The sequence below is a fragment of the Convolutriloba macropyga genome, chromosome 7 (genome assembly GCF_964194025.1).
Source record: "Convolutriloba macropyga chromosome 7, txConMacr16.3, whole genome shotgun sequence".
Taxonomy (NCBI): Eukaryota; Metazoa; Xenacoelomorpha; order Acoela; family Convolutidae; genus Convolutriloba; species Convolutriloba macropyga.
In genome coordinates, this window is record NC_134474.1 from 64,317,137 (window position 1) to 64,341,674 (window position 24,538).

Below are 24,538 nucleotides of genomic sequence, written 5' to 3' on the forward strand. Positions count from 1 at the left end.
AGCTTGCGTAGCTGGAGTTTCCATGCTCGAGTAGCAAAGCAAAGCTCTACATGGAATTGCGTATGGTATTTGAGCATAGTAAGTGAAGATATCTCTACTGTAATGTAAATCAAACCGAACTGCAATTAGACAGACTATATTGACCGTGAAGCGTAATGGTCGCATTACATGTATATATGCATCAACTGAACGCATTGTCTGCTATTAGTTGTGTCGGCTAAGTAATATATAGGGCGCATTTCTAAACAGCCTTGGAAATATACATGTTGTATTGTAAGGCAGTTCGTTGTATGCTGTTACTGTGAGGTTGTGAGTTTAAATGCCACCGTTATTCTCCCAACGTTGAGTAGTAGCACGTTATATACTGAGACAACCACACGTCGTATATGCTTGCTGCCTGAAAGTGCGTTAGTATATGCGCTAAAATAGTGTAAGAATTTTATGTGTTAAATTTTGTCCTCAGCATTTACTGTACTATTAAAATCCAGACTTACGAGGTAACACTAATTGTATTCTGCGAGTTTATTAATGAGCGGAAACTCAATGTTTGATGCAAAGTCAATTTAAGTCACAGAAATTAACAGTTCAAATTTTGCAAAACTGGTCTGTGCATGCTCAACTGTTTATCATATGATACGTTCTGACTGAAGCTTACCTAGTTTGTTATACAACGACAGAACAAATATAAATTTATTACTCGCTCTGTAGATTGTCATTACTTAATCTCGCTTTTGTTAAGTAAGCTTTGAATTCAATTGCCCTTTGACTTTGCTGTGTGGTCTTAGAACGTTACTGTCAATCGATATCATTACTTTAAAGTCCATAAAGGTTGATTAAAATGATGTTGGACAAGTTTGGCCTGCGTGCCTTTTTGGGTTTCTGTTTTATCATCCCGAATGTATTTCTGGCACCGGCTGACTCCAGCGGCGTATTTGTAGATGTGTGTGCAAATGTACAAGGGAAGAAAGAGCCAGTTAGTGAGTGGGGAACATACACTCGCATCACAAAGGATCAGACAAATGATTTCTTTGACTACATATTCTCAAAGATTCCTCCCGGAACTACCAAGTGCAAGGTGACTACCGACTTCCGGCTTAGCAGGTCAGGTTTATTTTCCTTCACACTCACAGGTGAGACCAAGCGATCCTGTATAATTTTCTGGGCAACGGTACGCGTGCGTGCTGTATCATTTTTCACTGGAGCGAGTGTTCTTGTTCATTCGCGTGATTAAGTGCTGGTCATGCGGGACTTACCTCACTCTAAAAAATGACCTCTTCGCTATCAAAATCACTTTACTTTAAAAAATCCAGCATTAAAAACTGTTTGAATGCAAACAAAATGTATGCAATTGATCTAGCCTCTGAAAAAGGAGCTTCATGTTGGCTTAATGCCATGCCATTGAAAAAGTATAACTTCAATCTGTCCAAGTCTGAATTCCGAGATGGTATTGCTCTTCGGTATGGTTGGGAGCCCCCCAAACTTGCGTCCAACTGTGTTTGTGGCGAGCCGTTCACAGTTGCCCATGCCCTTCACTGTCCCAGAGGCGGGTATACCCACTTAAGACATAACGACATCCGTGACTCGCCAATCTGCTTGAGGAAATTTGTTTTGATGTTGAAATCGAGCCTAATCTTCTGCCGCTGCAAGGTGAGTCCTTTGCAAATAAAACTACCAGCACTGAAGATGACGCACGATTGGATATTAAAGCCAATGGCCTCTGGGACAGCAGATTCACAAAAATGTTTTTCGATGTAAAAATCTTCAACCTCTTTGCCAAAAGCTGCCCGAAAAATATTGAAGACGCGTATAGCTACCACGAAAATATCAAAAAATTGAAATACGAGCCTCGAGTTATAAATATTGAGAAGGGCATTTTCAGTCCGTTGATTTTTTTCTTGCACAGGAGGAGCAGGACCTTCAGCAACTCGGGTGATAGAGCAAGTTGCCAGCAAACTGAGCCTTAAGAACGACGACTTGTACGCCAACATCATCACGTTTATCCGAACGAAAATCAGCTTTGCGCTACTCCAGAGCTCCGTACTCTGCCTGCGCGATTCCCGCTCGCTCCGACGACCGCAGCCGGTCGAGGCTTCCATGGGGGCGGTTGTCGAGGAAGGGAGGCTTTTAAGTTGACACTCCTTTATTTGATTTTCTTTTAGATTTGTTTTACGTTCTGATAATTTTTATCTCACTTTAAGTTAATTGCTGGTTTGTAGCAAACCCTTCGCTGTACCCAACCTTCTCTCTTCTCCTTTTTATATTCGTTCTTTTTCTTAACTGGTACCGATTGAACTAATTTTTGTAAATACTGTTCTCGACCTTTCTGTAACTGTTCTGATTAAACCTCACATACATTTTGTCTATATGCTATTGTAGTTTGTTCCCTTTTAATTAAAATTTACACTTCTTAATTCATAGAGATAAGGTCAGCTGAGTGTGTGTCACTTGAAGGTTTTGTCAAGACCATCTAATAGAAGCACTAATAAGTTATACAGATTATAAATCAAGATATAACATCTCAGCAATTAATAATTAGAAAAGAAATTTTTTGGTCTATTTTTTAATTAATAGCCGCCCTCATCTTCTCGGCCGGCTATTATAGCGCTCCTATTTTTTACAATTCAAAGAATTTGAATTGTATTGGGGCGCTGTCTTTTTACGACTCGGAAGAGGAGTATTGGAGAAAACAGCGGAGCGAAAAGAGAGTGGTTTTTGTTCATACCGCTGTTTTTGAGAGAGCGAGAATTTGATGTGTGAAAATTTTCTCTAAGCGAGCGAATTTTTTTGTTCACGTGCGGCTTTTTAAAGCAATTTTTTTATCTATTTCGGTTAAGAGGTTTGGTTATGATTTTGTTTTAATTTTAGGCTGCTTTCGGTAGTGGTTTGAAGGTTTCTGGAAATTCATGTGAATTTGATGATAATATGCAGGTTTTTAATGTATTTTGCCGATTTTCGGGCTAATCTTTGCGTTTTTTTGACGATTATTTTGTTTTACTGGCTCAAATGGGTATTGAAAAAACCCCTTCAAATTTATGATAACAATTGTTTACAGTTTTGTGGGTAAGAATCCTTTTTTGTTGAGAAATATGACAAAAAAACTGCGAAAGTTGGAACTTTTTCTTAATTTTTTTGCCATTTTTCGTTTTTTTTTCTGTTTTTGGCTAAGTTTCTTAGCCTATTATGACTTGCCTATTGTTTTGCGAGCATCTGGATACCCTTTTGGTTGAAGGAAATTTTCTTTGGATTTATATGCTTTAGAAATATTAAAAAATTTACTAACCTGTTGCAGTTTTTCAGTGAAAGTTGTTTTTAAGAGCTTTTTTTCATAATTCAGCCTAAAGTATTTTTTCAAAATTCACATAAATGGTTTTTGTAAGTTCTAGTTGTAAGACATGTTCTGAGCTTACCTTTATTAGGGTACTTCTGGAACTGTCTTATGGTTGTCTCAAGAATAAGGTGTACTCTTAAGGCTTACCTGACTAACTAAAGTTCTAAATCTCTAGTCTGTTACTCTTCTATCTGAGCTTCAGTAGACAGTGCACGGGCCCCAATGCTAATGTCTAACGTATATCTCAATACAAAACAAGAGCGGAGTAGAGAGAGAGAAATATACTTTATTATTATATCAGGTAGGTAACTGGTACTGACTAAATAGCCTTCTCTTCTGAGAAGAGGGAAAACAGGTAAACATCCAAAGGAAAGAAAGGAAAAGATACTATTCCCTTTTTATCCAATCAGGGAAGAGTATTTTCAGTCTTTATTTATTTAAATAATAAAGTCTTTCAAATAGTCTTTTCTGGAAGTCAGACTTGACTCCATCTTTCCGGGGTTTTGAGTTTTTTGAAATTATCTTGTATAATCTAATAAGTCAATTTCTCTGTATTCTCTCTGAAGGATTTTCTTTTTTGAATGTGCTGCTTTGTATCGGTTCGTCAGCAAGTTGATTCCTAGACATCGGTTGCCCAAAGAGCAAGGAGTGAACATCAACAACCACAAAAGTATCTATTCCATTACCACATCCAGTGGGTAAAGATCATTTCGGGTAGGCCCAGTGTTGATGTTAGTTTGGTTTAGTTTGTTGTTGTTAGTTGTTAGATGTTCAGAAAAGTTTTTCTCTATTATAACCTGTGTTAGGTTTCAATGTTCTGTTATACTTAGTATCCCTTCCGGTTGGAAAGAAAATTGAAATCTATATGTTAAGTGTTAAATATATTATGTTATATGTTATGGAATTCGATGGAAAAATTGAGGGTAATTGGTTGGTTAGGTTGTCAACACAAGTTGTTGACACGATTGAGAAGTGGCATGTGACTATTTGGCCATGTTGGATTAATACAAATTTTGTTATCGAATATGAACATGTATTAGTAATTCAATTTCTCCGCGAAATCAGAAGTTATTCTGATGCAATCAATTTTTACGAATTGTATTGCTATACTTCTACATTTTGTCTCTGTGTTGTTTTTTGTAAAAGGTTTATAGATCTCGCTTATGGGTTTGTAATGGATATGTCCAAAAATGTCGAATTGCCTTATTCAATCAACTTCTATTTCTTTAACTTCAGAAATTAAGTTAAAGTCTCTGTCTGCGCGCTTATTTTCAATCATTCCAAATAATCCAAAGACTCTTTCGGTATTTAGAGTACTACTATATTAGTTGTTACTAGATAAAGGTAAACCTGTTAGTTGTTACTAAAACTTTATGAACTAATGGAGTGTATTCCATATATACATGTGTTGTATTTTTCTAATGAGTGATTGCATGTTTTACATTCGTTTAGTTATCGGTTTGTTTTCATGTTTTTACATGTGAAATTTTCGAAGTTGAAATACTTTTGTTCTATCTGTGTTGGAATTTCTTACACTGTGATGGTTTGTTTGGAAAATCATGTAACACTTCGTTGTGTTATTTTAATTTTAAACCTGTATTTCTGTTCCAATGTTGTGTAGTTAACTAGATTGTCCAAGAATTTAAAGTTCATATCTGTTAAATTGTCATGTGAATGACTTATAGTTTGAATGATGTTATGCGTAAAGCTTATACATAAAGCTAGTATGTCTATTGCATTACTCATTGTTTATTAGTTGCATTTTGTTCACACTGTATAGTGTATATTATTATTTGTTCTACTTTCCGTCAGTTTTGTGTTGAATTACAGTTGTTAGTTATTTTTTGGAATTTACTTATGTACAACATTGCATATAACTAACTATGGGAAATTCTTTGCATATATACATGTACAATTTAGAAATAATGTTAGAGTCTTAGAAAAAAATAAAAATTATTTTTGTTTTTTAGATTTTATTAGGTATTAAACATCTAAAAATTAGTACAATGGTACATGACTGTAAATAATACAAATCGTTAATCTGAGGTATGATTAGTCAATATAATGATATGAAAGGGTTTTACAAAGTTTTTGAGTACGAAGTATGGGATTATACAAATACATTTAGAATGAAGGGGTAGATTATGAGTTATGAAGAGATAACTAATTATCTAAAAGGAACATAAATAACCATATATGCAGAGATCAATTTCATGGTTAGTTGTTTATTGTTACTGTTGAAATAGATTTAAACTATCAGAAGTTGTTACTTGTTACTGTATTGGGATTGTTATAATCTCTCCGTTTGTTTCGGATGGTTTGTCCGTTCTTTATAGGGATTATATTCTTTTACAAAGTGGTCATCCTTCGAAAGGAAATATGCAAGTAAGTTCGTAATATCATGTGTTGGGATGTCCGTAATGGATGCTTTGACTGTATTGCATAACTCTTGTTCTAGTTCTGGTATTTTCCGTTCGTTATTGAAATTAATTCTGTTCGTAAAAGCGCGGTTTGCTACGCTACCTTCGAGGTGATAGACATGGTATTCCTCGCAAGGTTGTAAAGCTTCGAGAGGTACCATTAGAGGCCGTTCAGGTGTATCTTTCGGTTGAAAGACGTAGTAATTTTTTATTGGGTCAAAGTTTCTAAGTGTGCCCAAAGTATACTCCCATTTCAAACGATATCCGTAGTTTAAAAAATAGGGCGATGTGAGCTGGTCGTTTATGTGAATGTAGCTTTTCGAAGTATTGTGGTTTTTATCCCGTAAAAATGTGTAGTATATGAGATTATGGAGAAGTTTAGTCTCATGTACTCTGTAATTATTATTTTGTACGTCTTTTGGCGTTGGGTGAAGAAAATTGAAACTAAGTTGAAATATTTGATGTTCATATATACTATATGCAGATAGATCTTGAGAGGCTGTCGCTATTAGCAGATCATAATTACATGTTACTGGAAGCTGGAATTCGTAATCATAATCGTACAGAAATCTTTCAGTTAGACTGTAGAATTGTTTGAGTTTAGGATACAATGTCTGGCGGAGTTTGTCTCTCCCCATGTTTTTTGTGCTACGTTTAACTGTGTTCGTGTTTTCTGGTGGCAGAGGCGGGAAGTACTCTGACACACGGTCTTTAAGATTGTGTAGGGGTGTCATGAAGAAGTTGTATTCTCGTGAATCGAATGGCATGTTAGCCCAATTTCTATATGACAATAATGGATTGTAATTGCTACTGTGTGGGCTATTAAGTGCTCTAGGATCTTTGTACTGAAACCAAATCGTTTCCATAACTGTTGCCGTTGGTGTTTGCTCATTTGTTGATTGATGGAAAAATGATTTTTTATTATTTGATCTCGGTGTTACTGCATATGGGAATCTTAGATTGTTCGGCCTGTTATTGGCTGTTTTCGTAAATAATTGTTGTTGAACATGAGTTTGTGTTCTCGGGTTTCCTATAACATAGTCAGATGGTGGTGGCGGTCGCATTGGTGGTGGGTAATTTGGAAGTGGGGGTGATGTGTACGATTCCGTAGTTGAACGGTTTTGATTGTTAACTGGTCGGTTATGTTCATAACTATGTAATTTTGTACTTGTGCCTTGTTCACTAGTATTAGTAGTTCTGTTATTATTAAATGATTGTAAATTCCGTCTATCCTCATTTTTTCTTTATTGGTGAAATTTATTTCTAATTTTACGCGCTATTTCCTGTGGAGTTTGGGTGTTCTCTGGAGTGTTATCCAAGTGTACTCGCATAGTTGTTACTCTTTCATCAGTGTTCCCCATTTGGTCATCTGTTTGAGTTCCACAGTCCGAGGCGTTGTCTCTGATTGTACCGGGACTTGATCGTCCGGATCCCGGGCTTAGTTACCCCTCTTCAACGTCATAGTTGAAGGGTGAATCTACTTTGTATGGTGAATCGTGATCCATACTGGTAGCCATATGCTAAAACTCATGGATGATTACACTTTGAATAACATAATGGTTACAATTGGTATAACGACTGTTATAAAAACTGTTTGTACTTTTATTAGTTATATACCCACTCGTTAGTGGTTACTTTGTTATATGTCTTCATGCATTTTGTTTTCAATAAAGTAAACGTTCTATTTTTTAAAATGGAAGGGGGGTGTGGTGGGATACAAAACTATTGTTAGTTGTTCTCTAATTCAAATCTGATCTTAAATTTCGTATGTATCAGCCGAATGAGTGTCAAAGTATGTGACTTCATTTGTGTGTGGCTGATCATTTTTGAGTATGTCTAAGCTATGACTGCGGTTATGCATTTTGTTAGCCGTTAATTTTAGTTGGTCAAAATCAATTGGTGGAGGGTTTTGTATATCGAGAAGTTTTGATGTAGGTATTAAATGTTTTTGTTCGTTAGATAATGATGAAGGTTTCGGAATTTCATACGGTGTTGGTTGATTAATTGGTAATGATGTTTCATATGGGTGGTTGTTAAATAAAATATTATGTTGCTCGATCTTTTGTGCACTAGGGATGGGTGCTGATAAACTGTTTCCTAGGCATTGGTATGCCGGAGGTGGTGTGATCAGTTGTGGTAGTATTGTTTGTAGTTTATTCTCTTTTATTGTTTCTAACGGTTCTATTTCAAATGGTTCTGGTTTATATTTTCTTTCTGGTAATGGTGGTTTCTGTATCTTTGTCGATGATTCCAAAGTTCGTAATTGTAATCCGTTTTCCGTTCTACGAATTGTAGTGTTATAATGTTTATAATTCGTATCAACATAAATTTCTGTTGGTATTTCATTGTTATTATGAGTTGATGTTGTTACTTCTGTTGAATGTCTACGAAAGTTAGGTTTATGTTTTTTTTGGTCTGTTATTCAAGTTCCCATAATTTGAATTATTATCATCACTGTCGTTATCTATATCTTCTTCTTGTATTTGAGCTACTAACTGTGTAAGTGTTTGTGAGAATAGTCCAAAGATTCCGGTTAATAGTATTTTTGTTATGCTCGCTTGTTTTCCAATTGCTTTATGAATAGCAAAAGCGTTATAGAATTTTATAAGATTTATGAATAGTATCATGCTAATCATAGCATAAATGATAGCCATTTTCTCTAAGATGTACCATGGCCAACCAAAGATTGTTAAAATTTGTTCTTTTAGCCATGCGCCGTCAAAAATTTCTTTCCAGTTAACACTTGGTTGATCTATTTGGAAGTTATATCCATTGATGTTCAAATCTCGTAGCAATCTTAGTGACTGTTCATAGTTTTTGTATGTTTGTAATAACCCTAATTGTTCGAGTTCTAATAGTTTTAGTGCATTAGCTGATTGTGCTTCCTGTAATGGTTGTTCCCGATCTCTCATGTATTCATGTAGTAAATCTTTTTCTTTCTTGCACTAATTGTTCCTTACTATAGATTCCGCTTTCTATTAAACTTGCTTTACTAAACATGTTGTCTAATACTATTTCCTCAGGTGATATAGTGTTTAGTACTGTTTCGACTTTAACTGGATACGGTGTTAATCTGTATCTAGCTGCTCCTTCGGTATCTATAGATATGAGTTGATCAAAATTACTATATGAACACGGTACCTGTTTTGCCCAAAGGTACGTTTGGCGTTTTAATTGATGTACGTCTTGTACTCTATTTTTGTATAGAATTGGTATTTTATCGTAACATTGACGTGTTTGTGGTACATAAAGTGGTGATGATTTTTTTGCACATTTGTACATTTTCATGACGTTAACTCCTTCTTGTTTGACAAATATCGATCTATCTCCTGTAAGGATGTATTCTAGAAGTGGTGTGTTCTTTTGTACTTTTGTTAAAGTTAGTTGTCGGAGATTCCGAGTTTGTTCACAAATTTGTGAATAAAATTCGATTGCTTGTAGACTGATTCGTGAATATATGTTACTCATATATAAGTCCATTTTCATATGTAGATGTGTGTTTTCATTTACAAAGCCGTAGTAAAATTGTTGGTTATCTTCATCTTCGTAGCGTGTGTGTGATGATGTGATTTCTTTTGTTTTTATTTTTATGAATTTTTCATCGTCGAATTTATCTTTCTTTCTTGTGACTTTTTGTCCTGTATGCATATCAAAGCCATATTCGTATATTATGTAAATATCATCGTATTCTGTTTTATGTATTGGTTGTGGTGATCCGCATTCGTGTTCAACTATTGGGTATACCTCAAATCGTGTCGCTATTGAGGCTGTTTTATTTAATTTTATTTTTTCTTGTATATCTGGTTTTTGTACTGTTGTCCATTCTGCATTTGTTTGTATCCAGTATCTGTCTTGGTATTTTACCATGTATGCATCAAATCGAATTAGTTCAAATAATTGACAATGTGTTTGTGGTTGCCAAACTATTGTTGCTTTTGTGAAAGGTGTCGGCAGACACTCTCCTTTGTGGAGGTCACATGGTAGTTTTGTTCCCATGTATGATATTTCTTCTGTGTCAAGATTAAGTATTAGTGATACTTCTCTTATTTCTAATGTCCAATCTAGTATGTCTATTCTATTTTGTTTTCTTACTCCGGTCAAACAGTTTGATTGTGCGTTTTTTATTTCAAAAGGTATCCACGTTGGATTTGTGTAATCATATACTATCCTTCCATATGGTGGTACCATTGGAGTATCTCAGTGAAATTGTATTCTACCTTGTAGATCTTCAATTCTCTTTTGTAATGGTGGATTAGCTATGTAATTGAAAGATATGTTGTATCGTGTTGGTTTCTATTTTGTATTTTTTAGTAGTTTAAGTCTGGCGAGTTCGTTACGAACTTCGTCTGGGTCTAATATTTTTGTTCTTTGTGCATCTGATACATAATAGCTAGGTCTGTTTGCTCGAATATAGTGAGTGTGTTGTGAACACCATTCTACTCGTTCCTTAATTGTTCCTGCAACTGCGTATGCTTTGATTTCTACTGCTTGTGCTTTTGATAATAGTTGGACTTCTGTTTTGGTCATGTCTAAATCTAGTGGTTTGAATTTACATGTACTGATTTTGTTTAATTCGTAGTACTTAACATTCGTTATTTCTTCTGCATCACAATCATAATGTTCGATAAAGATGTCTTGAGGTCCGATTGCTGAACCATTTATATTTTGTCCTGTTAATTCTACATAGTCTTCCTTTGTTTGGCGTTTTTGCCTTTTGTTATTTAGTTGGAATTTTTCCATTATACTATCTGTTAGACGTTCTCTATAGAAATTCCAGTTTCGTGTCCATTTGTTAATAGCTATTTCCCACATTTGTTCATAGTCTGAACTATTTCTATATTCTTCTAGTTCTTTACTTTTGTCAGTGTATATGAATAAGTTTGAGTTCGTTTTGAATTTGGTTGTGTTACTAGATATATGATCCTCCAATTTGTTGAAAGCTCCTTGTGCTGTAGTGTGTGACATATTTGTCTTTGTTTTGTTTTTATTTGGAAATTTCTGGATTTGTTTTTCCATTCGTTCATTGATACGGTTCCTAATTTGTTCTTTGATTCTATTTCGTAATTTTTGTTGTGATTGTATTTTTGTTTCAATCTTCATATAAATAAATAGTGTTATTAATAATAATAGTATTATGGATTTTAGTTGAAACGGCATGTATATGATAAGCCTGTGTGAGGGTTATAAAATGTTGCAAAACCTAAAGTTTGTTTAGTATATCTGTCGAATTTATTAAATCAATGCAGATGAACGGTGCTGGTGTTGTTGTAGTTACTATAGAGGGTGTTGTTGCATGGAATGGGCGATTGAATATAGTGTTGTATTTGATCGTTGCATTAAACTTTAGCTCCAAAGATGGTGTTGCTAAAACTTCAAGTGCTGTGTTTCGTTGGCGATGTGTGAGATTTAAAGTATTTGTAAGTCTATCTCTTGACCAATTGGTAAGGGTATCTCCAAGGTTGGTAGGTCCGTATAACGGTGGAGGTGGATTCCAAGTTTTGTGATCTAATGCAAAAAGATATGTATGTTCATTAGTTCTACTTAAGGTAGGTGGATTCGGATTTAGTACTGGTGTTGCTCGAGTTCTACCTGGATGGCTTGATGCTAATCTTAATTCCGGTATAAATGATGCTGGTGAAAGTGCTGTATTTCGTGGTGGTTGTAATGAATTTGTTAGTTCTACTCGTGGTACACTTATTGATGTGTTAGATGATGACGGTTGATTTGATCTTTGTGGTGTTGTATTTGTACTTGCTGTTTGTTGTGGAGAAGTTGCTGACCAGAGTGAGCTATGTGGTGAATGTACTGGTTGTATACGAAAATGGTCTTGGACAAAATTGAAATCTTGTCTTTGTTGAAATGTGGGCGGTAAGAAAGGATTTGCTCTTAATTCAGATGATGTAGGTGTTGGGATAGTATTAACACTTGAGTGATCGCTTGGTGAATTTATATTAAAATTATGGAGTGTTGGTGTTCGGGTTGGTGTTCCGGTTCGACTAGGTGGTTCTGATTGTCTGGTTTCTATAGGTCTTATTATGTTAGATTCTATATCAGTGGAGCCGTACGAGACTAATGTTGAGTCTTGTGTTGGAAATGATAGTGAAGCTCTACGTTGTCCGCGTAGTAGATGTCTAGTTTCTGTTGTATCACGCCGTACTGTATACGGGTTTTCGTTTCCAGGGTCTGTATCGTCTACTTCTGGTGATGTCGGTGTATTTGTTAGATCTGTTACTTCGTTATGATGTGGTTGTTCTTGAGTATTGTTACTACTGTTATTGTTAATATTACTGTTATTACTTAATGACTCAATTTTTGCTGACTTTGTTTTTTACGCTCCGGAACCTGGTCCGTTTGGTGGGATATGAATATATGGAGGTGCTATGATTATCAGTGGTGTCAATTCTTGTTCTGGTTGATGTGTTTGTGCTCCTAAGTTTGATATCCAAATTTCGTTATTTTGGGGTCATAAGTTTAACTGGTAGATTACAACGTTTCCGTGAAATGGTGATTCTTCAGGAAATCCGATTTGTAGGTAGAACTTTTGTGAGTGTAGTGTGTAATATATAGATTCTTCAATGTCGGGGTTTGGATCAATTTTTATGGGTGTACAAAGTAATCTATTAGTCCTAAACACATTCGTACTAAAAAAATATACTATTATTGCAATTTTAATGAATTTAAATATTTCCAGTTCTACTATATCGATATCTGTTTTACATATATGATAAATATCAGAATGAGCGTTTTGCATTTACCTATTGTATCGGTGGGCTTGCATATACCACTCTACGATTTCTGATTACTTCGTTTATTGTTACTATAGCTAAGTATGTGGATATAACTACTATGCAAGGTACCAAAAATATAGTGAGGAAGAATATTATTTTAGATAGTATTAAATAGATTGCTACTAATGTGTCTGAGAAATCAATTGTTGAAGCTGGTTTATCGTGTGAATGTTTGTACGTTGTTGTTATTTGATGTTTGTTTTACTTTGGAATTTGTTAATGCTTCACTGAAAAGTGACAATTATTTGCTGTAGTAACTGACACTAAACTGTGTCGCACTGTTTAATAATTTATTTCAATTTAGTGGTATACTACAATAACAATGATTGGTATCATGTTATTCTTTCAGTTTATCGTCTAATAGTTCGATAGCTTCTTTTTTGCAGACTAAAAGAAAACTGTTTAGTTTATTGATATCAACACATCGACCTGTGTGTATTTGTTTTTTCAATGTTTCGAATTCTGTAATGGTTTCGTTGCAGAGCGTTATGTCTTTTAATAATTCAAAGTGCTTTTCTCCCCAAAAAAGTTTTACTTCTTGTCCGGTTTCAGTTATGCCTTCAACAATAAATTAAACAATTTTTGTCTGATATTTTGCAGTCTGATACTCTGATACTATCGTTATTGAAGTGTATATGATTACCAAAAGGAAAATCGAGCTGAATAAAGTTGTCTTTTTGTACTTGAATTTTTATGAAAAGTTGATTGTTGTTTAATGATTGCATAAACTCTGATACGCTTAGCATTGGTGGTTTTTCATCACAATGATGACTATAGTGGTGAATTAGCCTTTCTGAAAAGAAGTTAAAGTAATTCACGTTACCTGGTATTGCTGGATTGTTTTCTGATGGAATGATGGTAAAATTGTTTATTAGGAAGAGGCAATGCAATATTTCTTCATTTTTGCTTATCGAGTTTTCGAATAGGTTTACTATATCTGAGATATGTTTTGAGAGTTTATTTTCGATTTGAAAAGGTACAAAATAGAAGAAGTTTTATTTACTAAGAGTGTTGAAATGAGAACTCCGAATGAAGTTATCTGAATTTTCTAACTGTTATTTTAGTCTTCAGCTTAGCTGAAATTTTCAAAATTTTTTCGAGTTATTCAGTGGTTGTGACTTGTGCGAGACAAAATCGGAGTTGTGATTTTTACTTTCTTGTTTCTTGCTCTCTACGATGTTTCTGACATTTACATATCTTCCGTTTTTCATTTTTTGGGTTTTTAAGCTGTCAATTTTAATAATTACTGGGTCTAATTAGATTGTTAGGTTCCTAGTTCTTGAATTAAAGTTTCTTATGACATTTTCCGGATCTTTTGTTCTCAAGATGTTGTTTTTCTTTGTAATTGGTGTATTGGTATATAATTAGTGTATTTGATGGTTAGTTGACGTACTTCCATCATGGTATGTTATGCTAATTAGTCTGATGTTGGTGCCAATTTTACCATTGTCTTTTGTTTTGAAGTAGGTTGTTTGATCATTGGTATGGCTGGTGACGCCAACTTATACCAAGTAATTTGGTGCAAAAAGTCTAATTACTAAACTTGTGTTACTAATAATTGGATACGTTGTTGCAGTCTTTGCAACTTTGCAACTTTTAAATGTTAATTGGTAGTTTGGTACGAATTGCTTTGTTGGAGAAGCTTTGACGTAAGAGAAGTTTTGACGTAATTGAAATGTGTATTTCAACTACTAATGATCTTGGTAAGATCTGTCTTGTTATTCACCATTTTGTTCATGGTGCTGTAAAATGTTAATTGGTTTGACATTTTATTTTTTTGTTACTAATTGCGTCTGCAAAGAGACAGTGTGTCTCTGTAAATTGTTTAACATCCTGTAATCCTCTTATGGATGTTTGTTAATTTGTTAGTTTCTTCCCTTTAATGGGTCCTTGTTGGGTTTTAGTTTTTTTTTGTGTTACTAATGAGATGTACTAATGATGTCGTATAACGTCCGTTTCTTTACTAATGATTTCTATGATATTTGTTAGATAACGTCCGTAAGTTCACTAATGAGATGTATGACGTCCGTATTCGGTATGACGTGTATATGTATGACGTATTCGGTTCTGTGCGATAGAGGTGCACAGTAGATTAACTGTTCATAATATCGAAGGTCTATTGGCCGAATGTTCATGTGTAATGTCTATTGGCCGAATGTCTGATGGCCGAATGCCTAAATGTGTGTAGGGTACGGGTGTGTCGAGAATGTGAATGGATATAGTGTTCTTTTATGTGAATTTATATATATTCAAAGATAACGTGTATTTATGAATGTAAACGTTTATTTGTGTGTTTTAGATCTGGTTGTTGGAGATTACGTTGCGTTATTGTTGGAAAGGAAGTTATTCCATTTATTACACATTACAGGATGTTATTTTCTGAGGATGTTATTCTGTTATTCGTTCAACCGATACGTTATTATATTTGTTACTAGTGGTATATTCTTTTTTATCTATTTGTACTCATTATTTTTAGCTTCGGTTTTTATTGCTGTTACAACCGTTTTATTAATTATTGTTTTGTTACTTTTACCCTTTTTCGTTTACTTCTGAGTCATCATTATTGTGTACTTATTCCTTATTATTGTTTAGTCCCTATTTTATTTTCATTAGTGTTCTAAGGAAAGAACGTCGTGTTCTTAAATGTGTTCTTGAATGTCAGCGTGTTCAAAATATCTATTCCATTCCGTGAGGTGGATAGATCCTCAATCCTGTTAGAAAGGATTTGATTATTTGTTTTTTGATTACTTGTATCTTTTGTTCTTTGTTTATTGTTTAACATTTACGATCTCGAAACGTCTATTCCAGTTTTAAGCTTCGCAACGTAAAATAATTTTTATTCTTGTTTCTTTGATTCTTGTTACTTGATTTTGTTTACATGAGAAATTACCCTTTGTGACATTCATAGTTAAGGTTCCAAGGGCTACTATCAAAAACCTATTTGTATTAGTATATCTTTTATGGAGATGTTGTATTTGTTACTTGATTCTTTGTTATTTGAACATTTGTTATTTATTTTGCCAATGGTAATGGATGCTGTTATCAATTGGATGCTGTTGTCAATTACTATGTCTGATGGAGAGTTCGAATGAAGGTTGTATATGGATGTTAGTCGGAGACGAGAAGATATTTTGGTCAGTAATGTTTACAGCGGTTATTTAAACTTTCAGTGTGCATGACTGTTAAATCCCTTTTTGTTTTTATATTCTGTTGCTTTTATCAATTTCTCACTATAAGGTGTTAAGCTATATGGTGGTAGTTATTCCTTAAAGATATTCATGAAATGTTAATATCCGATTTGTTATTTCATAATTAATTCATAAAATGGGTTGTTATATCTCCGGGTATGATCCAATGTTTTAGAAAAGGTATAATTGGTTAGTGGTTAGGTGAATGATAACACCTTGTAGTAGTTTCATTCTTTTTATGTTTTAATCATGTTTGTTGTTTATAATCTGTTCCTGTTTTAATATAAATATCATTTTGTTTTATGTTTTTACTGTTCCTGGGGTTTTGCACACAAGGTTAGGGTTAGGTATGTGTGTTCGTAGAAATACTGAATGTACTTAGGACCGTACATAGGAACGTGCATAGGAACGTATATAGGGATATTGTAGTGATTGTAATCCGATAGATTTTAGAATTATTCGTAAATATTATTTAGAAGATGTTACGAAGGTGGGTGTTAAAAATATTTAGTATAAATAATATCGAGACATTAAGTGGTTACGAAATCTGATTCGTAGCTGTACTACTGATAGCTGTGTGTATGGTTTATCATGAAATGACTTTTGGTATAATGGGTCAAGTGAAATGAATATTTTATACATTTATAATTTTGAAGTATTTGCGGATTATTATACGTAGGTTAGCGAAAGTGTTAAAATTGAAAACACAGTATATAATGGATTGTTGTAAGAAATTAAATGTATAAGTTTTCAATATCAAATGTTACAAATACAATGAATATCGTTGTATTTATACTAGGTATTAGTATTAGTATTATTATTCTTATTATTACTATTATTATTAATTTGGTTACTATTATTATTATTATTATTATTATTGTTATTATTGTTATAAATATTATTTATTATTGTTCTTGTTTATTGTGTTAATGTTATTTTCTTCTTACGAAGATTATAGTTATGAGTTTGTTTAATTTCGTCATGTGTTATATGTTTCTTGGCTGATGTTTGTATAGTAGGTTGTTTTAATATTGGAATGTCGTTTGTTAATAAGTAGTTTTGTAATTCTAGTTCAATGTGTCTTTCTTTCGGGTAATACGGTACGATGTGATTTCTGTGTATTGTAATATATTCCTTATTGTTGTCTTTCAATATGTATGTTGTTTCTGTAGGTTTGTCGATAATAAGATAAGGTCCTGTCTTTAGTGGTAGTAATTTTTTTGATACGCCGTCAATCTGTTGTTGGTTTGTTATTAATACAAAGGTATTTTTCTCAAGAGGTTTTGCTGTTCTGAATAGTACGTTCATTTCATCTGTTAACTTTTTCCTGTTCTGTAAAATTCTTCTTATTGTTCGATATGTGTCGTTATAATGTTTTTCTTTTTCGAGGAACCATTTTGCAAATGTTCCTTTTTGTAATTTTGCTATTTTTGGGTGACTAAATTGTTTTTCTAAATGGGTATGTGCCGGTTGTGTGTTGCATGCACTTGTTTCCGTTGGGTTGCAATTTCCCATTTCTTCTGTTGTTGTTCCAAGTTTAATTTTTGTTGGTTCTCTTGGCTTTTGGTTGAACACAACTTCATATGGTGACATACCTAATCGTGTTTGATATTGTGTATTGTACGCATATGGAAAAAACTTTGCTTTTCTTGACCAATTTTGGTATTTCTCATCTAATAAAGTTCTGATAAATTGTCCGATTATTCTGTTTGTTCCTTCTACTAGTCCGTTTGTCCAAGGTGCATATGTTGTACTTGGTCTAAACTTGATTTCGAAATAGTTACATAAATGCGTTAATTCTGTATTAATGTATTCCGATCCGTTATCGGAACGAATTTCTTCTGGTAATCCGAATTTCATAAACCAATGTTCAAATAATGCTGTGAATGCATAATGTGCATTATTTTTGATTGCACACATTATTGTTACATAGTGTGAAAATGCGTCTACTATCACAAAGATAAAATTGTTTCCTTCTGATGTTGGGTGGATTGGTCCTTTTGTATCTATCATAATCATTTCGTTAAAATATGATTTTGTCGGTGCTAATTGTTCTTGTTTACTTTTTGTTTTATTGTTCGCGAAAACTTTGTTGGTTTGGCATTTGATGCAATCTGCTATTAGTATTTTTATCGAGGTTGTTAAGTTTGGAAAATAATATTTCTCCATTATTTTTTTGTTTTTTCAAGTCCTGTATGACCTACTGTGTCTGTACAATGGTTTTCGTAGAAAACACATAATAATAATGTTAGTGGTAGACATATTCGCTGTATTGTATTTTTGTGAGTTCGAATTATAATTTTAATGACTCCAGTTTGTTCATCAATTATTATTGATTTAAATTTTCGATAATATGCGAATAGTCCTTTGTTTCCGCGTATATCCAATGTTACTGAATGTGGTTTATTGTTGTGTTTTTTCCACATTTTTACTTTGTGAAGTACTGGATCTATTATTTGTGTTTCTCTGATCAGATCTTCTGTTATTTTCGTTTTTTCATCATAGAAAATGTCTGTTATTTTTGCGTTATCGTAATTATTTTCTTGTTTAATATTGTTTATGAGTCTAAGGTAGTCATCGTCATGATGAACTGTGTATGATCCTTTTTGGTTTCTTTCAATGATGAGATCGTCTTTCTCTACGATTGGTGATTGCCAATTTTTTGTTTTTTGGTTTGTATTTCGGTATTAAATTTGTTTTTGTTTCTTTGTTATATTTCTCGTATGAGATTGGATGATATTCGTTTTTATCAATATTTATTTCAAAATAATTGTTATGTATGTTAGCTAAAACTGGGTAGTGTGTTTTTTCTTTATTGTCTTCATCTGTGTTGTTACATATGCTGTACTTGCATTCTAAGCTGTTAGCAAATGGTGTTTTTGCGAAGAAGAATTTTGTTTTCCGGTATTTCTACTGTTATATCGCGTGTTTTAGTAAAGTGTTCTTCATCTATTGTTCTGCTGAGAAGGTCTGGTAGGGCTAGGTTTTTCCCTTCCGTCCAAATAATGTGTAAATTTGGAATTTTCATCAGTATAAGTTGAAATCTGTAAACTCTGTGATTAGGTTTGTTCTTTTGTGTGAACAGAAAAATTATTGGCTTGTGATCTGTAAATAAGATAATTGGGTGATTTGAGCCTGTTAGTATAAACTCATATTCTGTTAGGGCGAATATAATCGCTGAGCATTCTCTAATTAATGTAGATAATCGCATCTCAATTGGTGTGAAGAGTCTAGAGTTTGCTGATATTAATCTCATCTTCTTTTCAGTTGGATGCTGTTGTAACAATGCTGCTCCAATGCCTGTGTTTGAGGCATCTGTTATGATATAGAATGGTTCTTTGGTGTCTGGCATTGTTATTTCGAGTTTATGTGTTATTGTTCTTTTCATTTGTTCAAAAATAGTTTGATGTTCTTTTGTCCATTTGAAATCACTTTGCTTGTGTAAGAGATTGTACAGTAGTTGAAGTATTGGTTGCATACCGTAGACATATTTCGCAAGGAAATTTATTGTTCCGAGGTATCTCTGTAATGCTTTCATACTGGTTGGTGGTTCCAGTTTCTGGAATCCATCAATTCTTGATGTAAGTGGTTTCACTTTTTTATCTTCGATTATGTGTCCAAGGAATTTGACTTTTTTCACAATTAAATATGTTTTATCAGGTGCTGCTTTAAGATTTTCTTTGAGAAGTATTTTTTGATATTCTATTAATGTTTCAAACATTTGTTCATAAGAAGTTGTTTGTATGAAGATATCATCAACATATGTTATGACTGTTCCTTTCCTTATTAGAGGATATAGGAAATGTGTTAATATTGATGCAAATGCTGCTGGTCCAATTGATATTCCGTAGAATAATCGTTTGAAACAGTATTGTTCGTTTCCTATTGTAAAATGGGTGTATCTCATTGATTCTTCGTCTAAAGGTATTTGGTTGTATGCACTATTTAGATCAGCTGTTGTAAATATTGTTCCGTTGATTCTTGTGAGTGCGACGTCAACTGGTTCTATAGGCCAATTGCATTTTGATTCGTCTATCATGCTGTTCAAGTATCTTGCATCGAGTACAATTTTTAAGGATTCTCCTTTTCGTAATATTATTACTGGATTTGTGAATGTGTTTCCTGTTGATAGTTGTTCTTTGTTAACGGGTGCAATTATGTCATATTTTTTCAATACATCTAATAGTTTTTGTATTCGTTCTCGAAGGTGTATCGGCACTTTGCTTATTCTTTGTTTTTTGAAAATTGCATCTGTTTTCATTGGTAGGTTTAATTTTACTTTTGTTTTTCCGACGTCAAATTTTGTTGTTGCATATACTTGTTTATAGTATAGTATGATTGTTACTACCTTTTCAAACTCTTCTTGTGTTAAGTGTGAATGTTGAAAATCAAACATTTGTATAAATTCTTTGTCTTGTTCTGGATATTTGTTAATATTGAATTTGCATTTAAAGTTTGGTTTTCTTTCAAATGTTGCTACTTGATCAATTGTTTCGTTTTCTTGTATGTTAAGTATTTCATTAATATCGTTTTCATTTTCGTATGTTAGATGATACAATGCTGTGAATAAGTCTATTGAATTTGTCTGGTATATCTCTTCATTTTGCCGTTTAAATGTAATGTTTCTGTTCATGAAGCCAATTAATCCTGTATTTATGGTTATTCGGTGTCTATTTTTGTTAATTAATAAAATGTCTATGAAGTACTCTTCATCTGCTGTGAAGTCCTTTATATCTGTAAAAGATATATTCTGATATTTGTTTATTGGTTCAAAATAGAAATGTGATTTATGAATGGTTTTTTCATTTGATTTTTTCATTTGTTTGAATATCGGAATTGGAAATGTTATATTTTTATTTTGATTTTGTTCGATATAAATTATTTCTCTGTTAAATATCGGGTATAATCGAGAATAGTACGGATAACCTTTTGTGCTATTCATATAGAATATGATATCGTTATCTAAAATCGTGTTTGTATTTAATGTTAGTCTATTAGTGTTAACATTTATTGTTTCTATATATTCTTTGAAGAATGGGGTTCCTAGGATATTATGGTTGCATTGTGTTACACAGAAGTGTATGTGAAAATTGTTTTGAGGCTTATTTCTGTTATTTGAGATTCTGTCTGGTGTTAATGTTAGTGTCACTGTTCCAAATGTTTCTGTGGTTGTGATATTCGCTGCTGTTAAAGTTTTGTCTGCTCTTTCTAATTGTATTTCTGGGTTATTGTATTTGATCTCGTTCCAAGTATCTTCATTTAGTAAATTCAATGTTGCTCCTGAATCTAAAAGGAAATCGATTTCTAGTATCGGTTTTTGTTTTGTAAAATCTTGTTCAAATTTATTGCATTGATACATTGGTAGTATCCAAGTTGGGTTACTCTCCAGTGTATTTATTATTGTATTGCAGGTGTCTTCGTTCGCGTTGTAAATATTATCTAATATTTCTTGATCTTCATCTGATGATTCTGATGTGTACTCATATTCATCAATGCCAGGTGGGTCATCGTTTTGTTTGTCTGATTCTACGTTATTTATTCTGTTTTTGTTATTATTATAATTATTGTTACTGTTATATCTGTTTCCATCATTGCGTCGTTCTTTATTATAATGTCTGTAATTGTCATTTTGTGATTGATTTCTGCTGTTATCCTTGTTATTAATGTTTGAGTAATGTCTGTTGTTACTATTAGAACGTTGTCTATATTTGTCGTTTCTACTAGAATCTCTGCTGTTGTATCTTTGTCTATTATTGCTATTATAACTATTATTTTTGTTATATGGTGACTGTTGTCTTGAATTGTTTCTGTCTGTATATCTTGAACTTGATCTACTATTGTTGTGTCTATTATAGTTATAATTTCTATTGTAACTATTACTTCTGTTTCTACTGTAATTATTTCTGTTATAGCTGGTACTTCTGTTATTGTAGATGATTGATCTCCGATATCCTTGATAATTTCTATTATCTCTAGGATTTGTGTTATTATTATTATTATAGCTATTTCTTGATTGTGATCTATATGGTGTTCTACTTCGTGAATTGTTATATATTGGTGACGTTGATGGTAATTGTCTTCCGTTAATGTTGTTTGAATCAATTCTTCTGTGTGGTAAGTTTTGGTTATTTCTCATATGACTATAGAATGACTTTTCTTTTGGTCGTGCTATGCTTTCTCGACGTGATCTTTTAAATCATCTACCTTTAGTATGTCCATATGAACTGCAATAACTACAGAATAATGCAAATTTCGGTCTTCCTTTTAAATTCTTTTTGTCATATGTATTATTAATTCCGTTAAGAACGTTACATATTGTTCCTTCAAATTGTTCTAGGCCATTTTGATTAAGTTCGTTTATATTGTTACAAGCTATACTCATTTGTTTTATATATTCATTGATATTACTTGTACTTTGATTGACTTCGTACAATCTTTTGTGATTATTAGTTATTGTTCTTGTTAAATCCATTTGGTCTATTTTGTCTATTAATGTTTTGAATAGCATCTCTGGTTCCCTTGGCGTTTGTTTATGATTCGCATGTTTTTTCAACGCTGCTGTTTTTAGTTCGTTGTCTAAGCATCTAATGAATGTTTGATTCATTACACTATTTCTATAATCTTCTGTATAGAGTGAATATGCTGTTTTTACTAGTGTTTCTATTCTTAATGCAAGCGATCTTAATGATTCGTTTGTGTGTTTTTGCAATTGTTGTAATACTATTTTCGCTTGTTGTTTTGACTTTTCCGAGTCGAACATATCTGAGAATTCTTTACAAAATGTTTCCAAATCGAGTTTTGTTTCACTCGGTAGTGTTGAATACCATTTTTGTGCTGGTCCTTGTAATGTATGTAATATTAAAGCTGCTCTTTTAACTTTCCATTGGTGATGTCCAGGTTTGTTTACTGGTTCTATGCCGCTGCTGAATATCATTGCTGCAACTATACTATTTAAGTATTCTTCAACAGTGTATGCTGTTTCTGTACCATCGAATGGTCTGATTGTTGTAGGTACTGAACCACTACTAATGTTTTGTTCTATTTGTGGTTCTTCATTAATACTCATTGATGTTAATTGTTTATAGAATGGTAAAGGAGGTTCTGTTACAGTTGTTTCTCTTTTTTCTGTTGTAATAGAATTTGTTCTTCTAGTACGATTTTCTTGTTGTCTGTTATTTTGGTTATTGTTATGATGCATATTAATATTATCTATGTTTCTATTGTTCTGTATGTTTTCGGTTTCTGTTCTGAAATTATTTTGTCTTTGAAAGTTTTCTAGAGTTTTGTCTAGTCTATCGAATACCATTTCGAGGGCTTCGTCTTGTCGTTTTTCCATTTTTCTGTTCATTTGTTGATATTTCATTTCCAGATTATCTATTAGTTTATTTGTGTGGTTTGTTACTGTGGCTGTTATTTCATCTTTTAGTTCCATGTAATTATTTGCTTGTTGTCCCCAATATTGTTCGTGTTGTTCTTGGTTATCATTTAGAGAACTAATATATGTATTGTTTCTATTATGATTATCTCTCGTTGGATATCTCTGTCGCAAATTTTGATTCACTGATGGTGGTAATTGGTTTTCAAATCTTATCTCTCTTCCTTCTGAGTCTGAGATATCTATGTCATCTACTATATTTTGTTGATTTTCAAATAAATTCGATGTTAATAGTTTATCAGGTTTTATTATTGATTTTTGTTTTGATTGTAAGTTATTATTTGTTTGAATATCTTTCGGTGTCGATGTCGATGTTAGACTTCTTGATAAGTTAAATGAAGAAGATCCTGCCTGTCCTTGATCCGTGATTTTTACATGACTTTGTAATCCTTCAATGAAATTTATGCTATCTGAGCATACTTTTAATGTGCTTTCAAAATGTTCTGAATAGTGTTCGCTATTCCAAATGTTTTGTAGTTCGTTACATAAATAACTGATTTCCTCGGGAAATGTTTCTCCGAATTGAATTCGTTTTTCATCAATGTGTTCGAAGTTGTCTAACCAAAATAGGAATGTAAATTCAGATACTATTTTTATTATATCTAATGTTGATGTTTTCAAATCAGATTTTAATTCAATTATTTTTGTTAGCCAATTGTTATAATTTTTTATGTCTAGTCGTAATCTATCGTTTACTGACTCTATTTGTTGACGATGTTCGTTTAGGTATCCGGCTGTATTCCTTAGTGTTTCGTAAGTTGTAGATGTTATTGCTGTCAGTTTTGTTTCATCTTGTAATTCCTCATGTCTTTTTAAGAATATTTTAAGCATATCCGATAGTATTGTTTCATTTTGGAAATTAAAAAATATCTTTTTATTTCCTTTTTCATCTGTTAGTGTAAATGTGTAATGTTTGTTATCTTGATCTCTATCCAGTAGTATTACTGGTAGGTAATGTACTAGATGTTTTCTGTTTATATTAATCTGTTGTACATGTTTTGTTTCTTTGAAGAGGTTATTCTTCAAGTTTGTTATTATTCTGTATATAATTTCACGGTTTTCTTGTGGGCAATCGCTAGCAATTGTAAATGGTATTAAGAAATTGTTAGTACTTGTTTGTTCATCGTAGTTGTAAGCCATAATGTTCTTTTCTTTATATGCGTTATGTTTACCAACAATAATTTTGTTATTAGTTTATTAAGAGTTGTTTTCCCAATTTAGTTCAGCACTGGTCGCACCAGATAAGACGTGTTCTGAGCTTACTTTTATTAGGGTACTTCTGGAACTGTCTTATGGTTGTCTCAAGAATAAGGTGTACTCTTAAAGCTTACCTGACTAACTAAAGTTCTATATCTCTAGTCTGTTACTCCTCTATCTGA

General features: G+C 32.9%; 1 protein-coding gene across 1 annotated transcript in view; it reads left to right on the forward strand.

Annotated features, from left to right (window-relative positions):
- Positions 1–349: 349 nt before the first annotated feature.
- The window catches only part of LOC142343241 (uncharacterized), a 34,312-nt gene continuing 10,123 nt past the window's right edge, over positions 350–24,538 (forward strand). The window contains exon 1 of the mRNA XM_075395018.1: positions 350–1,101. Coding sequence (XP_075251133.1) covers positions 839–1,101 — 263 coding nt within the window. The 5' untranslated portion in view covers positions 350–838. The remainder of the gene's footprint in view (positions 1,102–24,538) is intronic.